Source organism: Drosophila guanche, unplaced genomic scaffold (genome assembly GCF_900245975.1).
Source record: "Drosophila guanche unplaced genomic scaffold, DGUA_6, whole genome shotgun sequence".
In the NCBI taxonomy this organism is placed as follows: domain Eukaryota; kingdom Metazoa; phylum Arthropoda; class Insecta; order Diptera; family Drosophilidae; genus Drosophila; species Drosophila guanche.
In genome coordinates, this window is record NW_022995745.1 from 541,049 (window position 1) to 550,171 (window position 9,123).

The 9,123-nt window shown below is 56.5% G+C and overlaps 2 protein-coding genes across 3 annotated transcripts; one reads left to right on the forward strand and one right to left on the reverse strand.

Moving 5' to 3' along the window:
• The first annotated feature begins 303 nt into the window (after window positions 1-303).
• LOC117581494 lies at window positions 304-2,152 on the forward strand. Of its 2 annotated transcripts, XM_034268743.1 has the most exons (4): window positions 305-554; window positions 1,059-1,284; window positions 1,369-1,824; window positions 1,855-2,152. In XM_034268743.1, the coding sequence occupies exons 1-4, from the start codon at window positions 479-481 to the stop codon at window positions 2,009-2,011; spliced, it is 915 nt and encodes a 304-aa protein (XP_034124634.1). In that variant the 5' UTR covers window positions 305-478; the 3' UTR covers window positions 2,012-2,152. The 2 variants fall into 2 exon arrangements, with proteins under 2 accessions (XP_034124633.1, XP_034124634.1); XM_034268742.1 differs by having other exon boundaries at window positions 304-554; window positions 1,369-2,152.
• On the reverse strand, window positions 2,013-8,122 carry LOC117581488. Its single transcript, XM_034268733.1, has 5 exons — window positions 7,381-8,122; window positions 7,177-7,312; window positions 6,173-7,124; window positions 5,646-6,116; window positions 2,013-5,588 (listed from the first exon to the last, which is right to left on the reverse strand). The coding sequence occupies exons 1-5, from the start codon at window positions 7,989-7,991 to the stop codon at window positions 2,149-2,151; spliced, it is 5,610 nt and encodes a 1,869-aa protein (XP_034124624.1). The 5' UTR covers window positions 7,992-8,122; the 3' UTR covers window positions 2,013-2,148.
• Between the last annotated feature and the right edge of the window lie 1,001 nt (window positions 8,123-9,123).

A 9,123-nucleotide genomic window follows, 5' to 3' on the forward strand; every position in this document is an offset into this window, starting at 1 on the left:
GGAGCTATAAACAAATGTGATGCCTGCTGACTGCTGGCGGGCTCTACCTTATCGATGATTCCCGATGCGTGTGTTCCCGGTGCGGTGGGGGGTTTGGTGTGTGTTTTTGTTTGTTATTCGATTGCCAGTGGGGCTGATGATCGGTCGGGGCAGTCGTATGTTGCTGCTGCCTTTATCGCCACAACAAAACGAACGCTAGAAACGCAATCAAATCTCACGAAACCATAACAAAAAATTATGGAATTATCTAAGAACGCTTTTTGCGAATTTAGAAAAAGGAAATGCTCAGCTCGCGCCTCTCCACATTCGACGTTCGAAGCTACCGACAGGTGGGCGCGCGACTATTAATACGCGCGACATTAACAAATATTTAACGACAACTGTGCCACCCGTCCTGAACCCACAAACACTACGCCCAGAACCGCTCTGTTGTGTTGTTTTTTTTGTTGTTTTGTGTTAAATTTAAAACGCGTTTGACATGCAGCTGAACGAGCATTATCGCAAGATCATCAAGATCCTGATCTTTGCCTTTCTGTGCACCGAGATGCAGACGAGTAAGTGCGAGTAGTTCATGCGAGAGAGAGGATCTGGCATTAGGTTAAGGCCAACCCGCACACAGCTTGAAGCTAGTGCCAGGAAGGAGCTTAAATTGGTTACAATTATTGATTGCATCTAAGCCTAAATACGCACTCGATGAATGGCACTTAAATAATCATTAGCATGACCAAAACAGGCAGCAGTCTGTGGCAAATTGATCAATTGGCTGCGAGTTCATGGCGTGTTTAGCCGAGCTTCCGCTCTTGTCATATCATACGCTGGTTGGACAGGTGGGAGTGGATGTTTCTGTGTGTGTGGCCTGATCGTGCCGTTGACCATTCAACGCCGCTTGCCCCGCTGATAACGTTGATAAGAGGGGAATCCGTTCCCCTGCGCTGCCAACTGCATTTGCCAGTGACTGACCGACCGACCGACCGACTGTTTCCAAGGGGAATCCGAATCCGTTGCTTATCACATTCTCCCCGTTAACCTTCACCGCGAATCGAATTAACTTTTTGCAGCATTCACGCATCGCGATTTGGCCAAGAAGCGCAGCATTGGCATGGCCCCAACCGCTGGAGCACTGACAGAGGGCAGAAGTGGCGCCGCTTGGTCCCCGATGGCCTCCTACCAGGCCTCGATTCGTCTGCTCGACCAGGAACGGGACTACTTTGGCAAGGGACACATCTGCTCGGGTGCCTTGGTGGCGCCCTCAGTGGTGCTCACAGTCAGCAGCTGCCTCTACAGGTGAGTGGCGAGGAGTCTCTACGCCGAGGAGCGGAACTTCAACTCCAACTCCAACTCAATCTCCGTCTCAATCTTCACTTGTAGCCATGGTCGCAGGAGCTACTATCATCCAGCGGAGCTGCGCGTCATGCTCGGCAATCCTAAGCGCTTTGCACCCAACGATCTGGGGCTCATCCTGGGCGTCACTCATGTCCACAAGCCGCCCAAGGAACTGGCCCTGGCCATACTCATGCTGGAGCGTGATGTGCCACTGGATCATCCACAGATCCAGCCCGTGCTGCTGCCCCACCCAGAGCAGCCATCCAGCTCGCTGTCGGACTCTTCGCTGCAGATCAGCACTTGGGGCTACGAAGGCCACAGCCGCGAGCTGCACGATCTCCTCACACTGAACGCCACACAGATGTCCTGCCAGCAGGCACAGCCACAGCCACAGCCACAGCAAAGAATCTGCGTGCAAGCGGAGGGTCTGGGACAGCTCTACATGGATGCGGGTGCCACGCTCACGGAGCGCAATCAATTGCTGGGCCTGCGCAGTGCCGATGCCGATGGTGATGCTGATGCTGATGGTGCTGGTGCTGGCTTTGTGGATGTGGCCAGCCATGTGGAGTGGATCCTGACACAAATAGGCGATGGCTCCAATCAGAACAGCTCCTTCTGGGGCGTGCTCCTCGTGCTTGTGTTCACGGTCTACGTGCTGACGGTGAGCCGCAAGTCGCTGATGGCTTAGCTCTGGGTTTCAACATTTATTCTGCCCAGAACCTAGACATGGATGAACGTGGGGAATGTGATAATCTCGTAGTGCTCGTAGGAATCTGTACAGAACATAACATAATAATTAACAAATAAACAAGTAACAAACAACAACTAATCCAGCAAAGCTCTGACCAGTGTGCACTCTCCCGCTGCAGCTCCACAGAGCAGCATTAGAGGTGCCTCCTGCTGCTGCAACTCCTCGCCGGAGCGCACCAGCGGCAGGGCCCACTGCTGGCCGTCTCCTTTGTGGCCGTAGGAGTGCTGCAGCCAGCCGCCCACCTGGCCATAGCTGAACAAGTAGAAGGGCTTCGCCTCTGGCTGTGTGAGCACCAGCAGATACCGCTCCCCGCCCACGCTCAGCGGAATCATTTGCTGGATGGGCTCCTGGAAGCGCAACTGCTGCTGCGGCACAAAGCGCGCACCATCCTCCTCCTGCACGAAGATGGCTATGTGGCGACATCCGCGACAGCTGAGCATTAGCTGATCCTCCTGGTACTCCGCCAGATCGTAGTCACCGCCGATGAGCTGCTCAAGCAGAAACCGCTCACTGCGTGGATCCCTCACGTGTATGGAGAGTGCCGGACGATGCCTGTGCACTCCACTGGCCAGCAGCAGCTCCTGCTGCTTGGGTTTCCCCGTGAGTACGACCTTCATCAGGCGGCCATCCACCGAGTCCAGGGACTGCCAGTCGGTGAGGCTGCAATTGCTCGTGCTCAGCCGCAGAATGCGCACTTCGATGCCACTGCCCAGCAGAATCAATCCACCCTCATCGAGCATCTCCAGTTGCTCCACGGGCTGGCGCATGCCCAAGGCAAACGACTCGTTCCTGCACTCGATTTTGATGGTGCTGCGGAGCCGCTTCACCGGTCGCTGGCAGTGATTCTGCACCTTGACGCGTACGTGCCCAGCGTTGAGACGGAGCAGCTCTCGGGACAGGCTGACGTTGCTCAGGTGGATCCTCGCTGGCTGCAACTGGAGCTGGGCTCTCAGCTGGCGGCTCTGGCAGATGTCGGCCGACTGCTGCCCGAGGCTGAGGCTGCCCTGAAGGTCAAAGGATTCATTGGCTGCTGCTGCCGCCTGCGACCAGATCGCCTTGAACGGCTGCTGGTCGTAGTCCAGGTAGAGTAGTCGTCGAGGCTTTTGCTTGCTCTTTTCCAGCAGGTCCTCCAGCGCGTCCAGTGGGGCCTCGAGGTCTCCCGCGCCAGCGGCTTCACGTAGCAGATAATCCGAGGGAGGGGCGGGCGGTGGCCTCTCGTCCACATAGACAAGTCCGGCCGGAAAGTGCGCCTCATCCAGCCACAGGCTGTCAATGTTGTAGTCGCGATCCCTGAAGATGCTCTGCCGATAGCTCTCGCTGAGATCCCTGCCATTGAGGCTCATCACATGCGCGGGTCCCGCGAACTCCACGCCGCCCGCAAAGCTCTTGCTGCCGCCAAACGACTGCAGTCGCGGGCTGTGCCGATAGACGACATCCTCCAGCCCAATGCCGTTGATCGAACGCAGCAGCGGCCTGCCCTCGAGGATCAGCCGCTCGAAGCTCAGGCCACCAAACACCTCCATGGTGGGGCCGCGCAGCGGCACGCGATGCTCGAAAAAGTAGTCCAAGCTCATCTCATTGACGCTGCCCAGCCGCAGGTCCTGCTCCACGCGCAGCTGCCTGAAGCTGGCCCGGGGCCAGGGCTTGTCGCCGCTCTGCACAAAGATGCCCGCGACAGGCGCACCGTTCACCAGGCCCTGCTGCCCCAGCGCCAGTCTGCCCAGCCGCGGTGGCGTGGCAAAGCGCAGCTCCGCGCGTATGGCTCCACCTTGGGACAGGCGGTAGAGGGAGGCGTTCAGGCGCTCCAAATCGATGCCGTTCAGCCGCCCAAAGTGTCCATCGCCTGCCAGGTCCAAGCACTTCGCCCACACGGCACCCAGCAGCAGCTGCGGCGCCTCCACCAGCTGACTCTCGTTGCTGGCCGTCCATCGGAGCAGGGCATCGGCCGCCAGGTGTGTGAAGTTGAGCTCCGCCAGCAGCGGCTGCTCCTGCCTCGTGTGCAGCCTCTCCAGGCGAGGTTGCCGCAAAAGCACGGGTCCGGCAATCGTCTGGTTGCCCTCTCGCCTCACTGCATGCTGCCGCAGGTAGCTAAGATGTCCATCAGGCTCCTGCTCCTCCCAGAGGGCATCGCCTGTTACAACCACGCGGCGCCACGGCTGCTGCCAGAGTGCCGCCAGTCTAGTGTCCAGCTCGTGCAGTCCTGCCGCCACATCCTTGGGGCACCTGAGACTCCCATTGACACTTAGCTGGGCCACGGTGAGATCTCCCCGCAGCAGCAGCTCCTCCTGCCGCGTGTCCATAAAGAGCTGGGCGGGCACATCGTTCAGCAGGGGCACATCCACATTGCTGGCCCTCATTCGCTGGAAGCTGTAGGCTCCCGTGATGGCCTGCGGCGTGGTCCGGAGCAGCGTGTTGTCCAGCTGGCTGCTCACGTCCAGGCCATTGATGTGCGGCGACTGCAGGGCGTCGGTCAGTTGAACGGGTGCCAGGAAGGTCTTGCGGCCAGCCAGCACGGCGTTGGCATCGGGACGTACCAGACGGGAGAGATAATCCTCCCACTGGATGCCATTCACCTCCCGCAGCTGGAGTCCCCGCTCGAAGCGGACATTTCCCTCGATGAGGAGCTGCTTGTGGAGCAGCAGCTGCGGTCCAGACCCAGCCTCGCTGCCCGCCGAAAGTTCGCCCAGCAGCTCGTCAAAGGCCAGACCGTTGAGGCGTCGGAAGTGGAGGCTCTGCAGCTGCACTGGCTCCAGCTCGAGCCGCTGCAGGCTGAGGGCGTGGCCCAGCAACTGGTCGAGTGCCAGTCCATTGAGGCGACTCACATTCAGGTTCCTGCGAATCTCCATGTCCTTGCCAATGACCAAACGCTGGAATCTCTTGGCTCCGGTGAAGTTCTGCACGGACTGAGACTTGAGCATCAGCTCTGCCACAGGCACGCCGTTCAGCTGTTGGCTGAGCAGCGTCTGCACGGTGAGGGGTGCGCTGAAGTGCTTGTGGCCCGTAATATTCGCCAACTGGCCGTGACGCACCGCCTCCTGGGCGATCAAGGCCAGGCGGGAGGTGTAGTCGCGACAGACAATGTCGCCCTCGATGCTCACGTTCATGAAGATGATGTGCACGGTGCGGTTGCTCCACGCCTGACCCATCTGGCTGCCCCTGGTCAGCAGATGCTCCGCCACTGGGTGGCCCTGTATGTGGCTGGTGGCCAGCGAGGGTGTCGTCACTTTGGCATTGCCAAATCTCAGCTGGCTGACATTCTGCGCACCGTGGGCGAGCAGGTAGTGCGAGTGGAGATCCTTCTTGAGCAGCGATTGGCCCGTGGCCAGCTGTAGGCGCGTCCGCGGCGTATCCCTCTTCACATTATTCAGCGTCAGGGAGCCCTTGATGGTCACCCTGCCCGTGTAGTACTGCTGCAGGCGATGGCTGTCCGGCTGCATCTGTCTGCTGCTGTCTCTCGGCTGCTTGCCCACCAGGATATCCCCCGAGACGCTCATCTGATTGATGCGCACAGGCGCTGCAGTAGAGACAATGATTGAAAAGTTGAGTCAAATAGCATTGGGCATCCACTCACTCTTTATCCACGTTGTGTTGCCGCCACGAAAGACTATGTCCCGGGCAAAGTCCAGGCCATTCACGCGCCCCGCCTCCAGGCGGGACACATAGAAGGCGGACATGACCAAATTGGAGCTAATCACCTGATGGCGACGCAGATTGAACAGCTGTGCCACCACCAGGCCATTGAGCAGTGTCGCCTGCAGGTTTACCACACGCGACCGCGACTGAAAGATGACGCGTCCCTCCAGCTGATCATCGCGGGAACGCAGGAACAGCGAGTCGTAGAACTCGAACCAGGACACACCATTGATGCGATCCACAAGCAAATGGCGCACCCACAAATCCGCCCTGGATTTGGTTCCATTCGATAGGGCAACCGTTTGCTGGCCATTCTGGTAGTCCCGCGGCGTGAGCAGCTGCTCTGTGTGCAACGCTTTGGTCCGCAAGGGCTCCCTGATGGTCAACAGAGACGCGTCCAATGTGTGACCTATAGAGGAACGGATGGAAAAAAGCCTTAACAGAAGCGATTGCCGTGGCACTTACCTGGCAGCAACTGGCCCTTGTAGAGGAGATTCTTGACTTTTAATCGCTTCGCCTTCAGCAGCTCAATGGCATCGCTGGCATTGCCCGCCCCAAAGGAACGCGGCACACGGCTACGACTATGGCGCATGGGTTTTGCTACGAATTGTTCACGCAGCTCCTCCAGACGCTGCTTAAGCTGTGTGGGACTAAGCAGGTGACTGCCCTGCAGCTGTAGCCTTTGGATGCGTCCTTTTGCCATCAAGTGAAAGGGTTTCTGCATGTGGATCGATGAGTGATGTTGGAGCAGCTTCTGCCAGCGACTTAGCTCTTCCATGGAAGCTTTGCGACGCAACAGAAGGCCCCTTAGGCTCGATAGGGTATCCTCGAACTCGTGGCGATGCAGCTGCACGACACTCAAGTCTTCTCCACCCACTTGGTTGCTGCTCGCCTGCCGCTCCTGCCCCTGCTGCTGCTGCTGCTGCTGCAGTTGCGGATCTCCACCTAGCTGCACCATGCGCACCAGATCGCTCGACGATCGACGGTAGGCCAGCAACAGGAAGCTCTCGTTCAGCGCGTTGTGATGGCTAAGCAAGCCGCTCGGTTGCACATTCCCATCCCCACGCATAACAAATCCATTGTAGCAGTCCAGCCGCGGGCTATTGAAGACGAGCACTTCGCCGTTGGAGCGTGCGCCAATCAGGAGACGACCCTGCTGGGCCACCGCCAGGCGGGAGAAGTACAAATCCCGCTGCACGTGCTTGCGGTACACCACAAACTGTCCCTCGACCATGCGGAAGAACAGGCAGGCAGGGGAGGCAACACCAGCACTGGCAGTCGCATTGGAGGTGCAAGCGATGAAGCAATTGCGTTCGCGAAAACGGAATGCCAGCACATGCCGGGCCTGAGTGGTCAGGGTCTGACGTGTTCGCAGGCGCATTGAGGCCGAGTCCAGCTCGAAGACGGTGAGCACCAACTGGAAATGGAAATGGTTTACTGACAGTCAATGGGTTTTGTTCGACACTCACCTTGGAATGGGAGCCGCGCAGGGAACGGCCGGTGAGGATGTACAGGGGCTGTTGCCCCACCAGCTGGAGCGTGCGGATGGCGGGCAGGACTAAATCTTCCACGGGATTGAAGTACGTGTCCAGCCACTCGAAGGTTCTGCAACAAGATGATTAGGGGAAAATTCATTACTGAGGGCGTTTTGTTGGTATCTCTGGAGCACTCACTGAATCCGCCCTTGGGATTTCGTGTAGTTGGAAGCCAGCAGCAGCAGCACCTTCTCCGGAGCCGGATGCCTGAGTAGGTGCATCTGCTGGAAGCCTTGTGACAGCGAGAACTCCTGAATGGGCTCAAAGCTCAGCTGTGTGCCATCGGCCATGAGCTGCTCCTTGGGCAGCTGGTAAACTTCCAGTGTCTCGGGCAGCATGATGGCCAGCAGCAGGAACTGGCGCCAGGCCACCACCTCGGCGCCTAGAGAGGCAGCGGGCATCGCCCGCACGCGTCCAGCCAGCTCACCCAGGCGCACCAGACGCTTGTCCCCGCTGGCCACGTGCAGCTGAAAGAGCTCGTGACCGTGCAGCACCAGCAGCACATCCTCGATGGGTTCGCGCAGCAGATAGAGCGGATGCTCGTGGCGCAGCTCCATGTCCATAAACGGCAGACGGATCTCCACGCTGCCATTCACAGTGCCGCGACACGCACTGGGAAGCAACGAGGAAGCCCCAGCACCAGCAGCATCTCCATGAACGTTCACTGAGAGCGGTGGAGGAGCGGCGCCATTCACCGGAAAAACTAGAAAAACACTCACAAAAACTAAGCACACGCCAGGTGCGAACATATTTCACATGAGATCTGATCAATGATCCCGAAAACACATACGAATGGACTACAAAAATGCAAATTACTTTTACTTTGCTCCCCTCTTTTCGGTCTGTTCTGCCGTCCGCATAACAGTTAATATGCTTGCCGCAGCTTCTCGAATGAGAGAAAGAGACTACTAGTGTGCTGGCAGCTTGGTTTCCATGGTATTCGCGAAACAGTTACTTGACGTTTGTAAAAGAATGCGTACGGTGGGTGTCTTAATGAGAAAAGTGAAATAAACTAAATGTGTTACTTACCATTGGAATTATCAGATCAATAATTCCGTACAGCCTGAACGTATACTATGGGAAGCAATCGGAATGTATATTTATGTGGGTATGTACATATGTAATTAAATGTATTTATATTTTTAGCCAATATTCCCATATGAACAATCAATCTCTCTCTCCGCTCTTTCTCTCTCTCTCTCTCTTTTTGGCCCATGGCTGCCTGAAGTGACACCTTTGGTTTAGGACTTGGGTCCAAAAATAACGCAGACAAACTTGGTGGAGTGCCTTAGACGGGGGCTGCTGAATCAATCAGCTTCGATCATTAGTCGAGGTCATTAAAGACATTATATGGGGAGCACCACTCCTGCCACTCCTCCATCCCACTGTGTCCATTGATAGAAAGAGATGAGAAAAGCATTTAACACGAAAGAGCGAAGGCAGAGGGAGGCATAAAAATACATTTGTATTGGCCATGGGTATCTGTGAAGGGGAGTGCGATGTAGGGTAGGAGTCAGGGTAGGCTTATCCCAATATGGGCAGGTCTTAGTATTCCTGGTAGAATTTACGGAATCATCCATAAATCTGCAGCCTTAACCTTAAAGGTGGCAACATTTGTACTCTCTGTTGGAATGAAATTTACGGGGGCCAAGGAAATTTATTGAAAAACCATATCCGTGTCAATAACCTCGAAGAAAGCTTTTTGTGCGTGCCATCTGCTGTGGAGGAATTCGCTTTTAATATTTACTGATTGATCGGCGACACACATTTTGGAAGATGCTGTAAACAGTGCTAGCCACTGCACTCACGCGAGCATAACAACCTACATTGTATAACTGTAACTGTAACTGCAACTGTTGCGTCTATGAGGTAGCGTAAAGT

What these genes read in the sequence shown, in the direction of transcription:
- LOC117581494 (XM_034268742.1), top strand. Translation starts at nt 479, where the DNA reads ATGCAGCTGAACGAGCATTATCGCAAGATCATCAAGATCCTGATCTTT. An exon ending in GTGCACCGAGATGCAGACGA is followed by an intron (nt 555 to 1,058) that starts GTAAGTGCGAGT and finishes AACTTTTTGCAG; the next exon opens with CATTCACGCATCGCGATTTG. An exon ending in GTCAGCAGCTGCCTCTACAG is followed by an intron (nt 1,285 to 1,368) that starts GTGAGTGGCGAG and finishes CTTCACTTGTAG; the next exon opens with CCATGGTCGCAGGAGCTACT.
- LOC117581488 (XM_034268733.1), bottom strand. Translation starts at nt 7,991, where the DNA reads ATGTTCGCACCTGGCGTGTGCTTAGTTTTTGTGAGTGTTTTTCTAGTT. An exon ending in AAATCCCAAGGGCGGATTCA is followed by an intron (nt 7,313 to 7,380) that starts GTGAGTGCTCCA and finishes ATCTTGTTGCAG; the next exon opens with AACCTTCGAGTGGCTGGACA. An exon ending in TGCGCGGCTCCCATTCCAAG is followed by an intron (nt 7,125 to 7,176) that starts GTGAGTGTCGAA and finishes TTCCATTTCCAG; the next exon opens with TTGGTGCTCACCGTCTTCGA.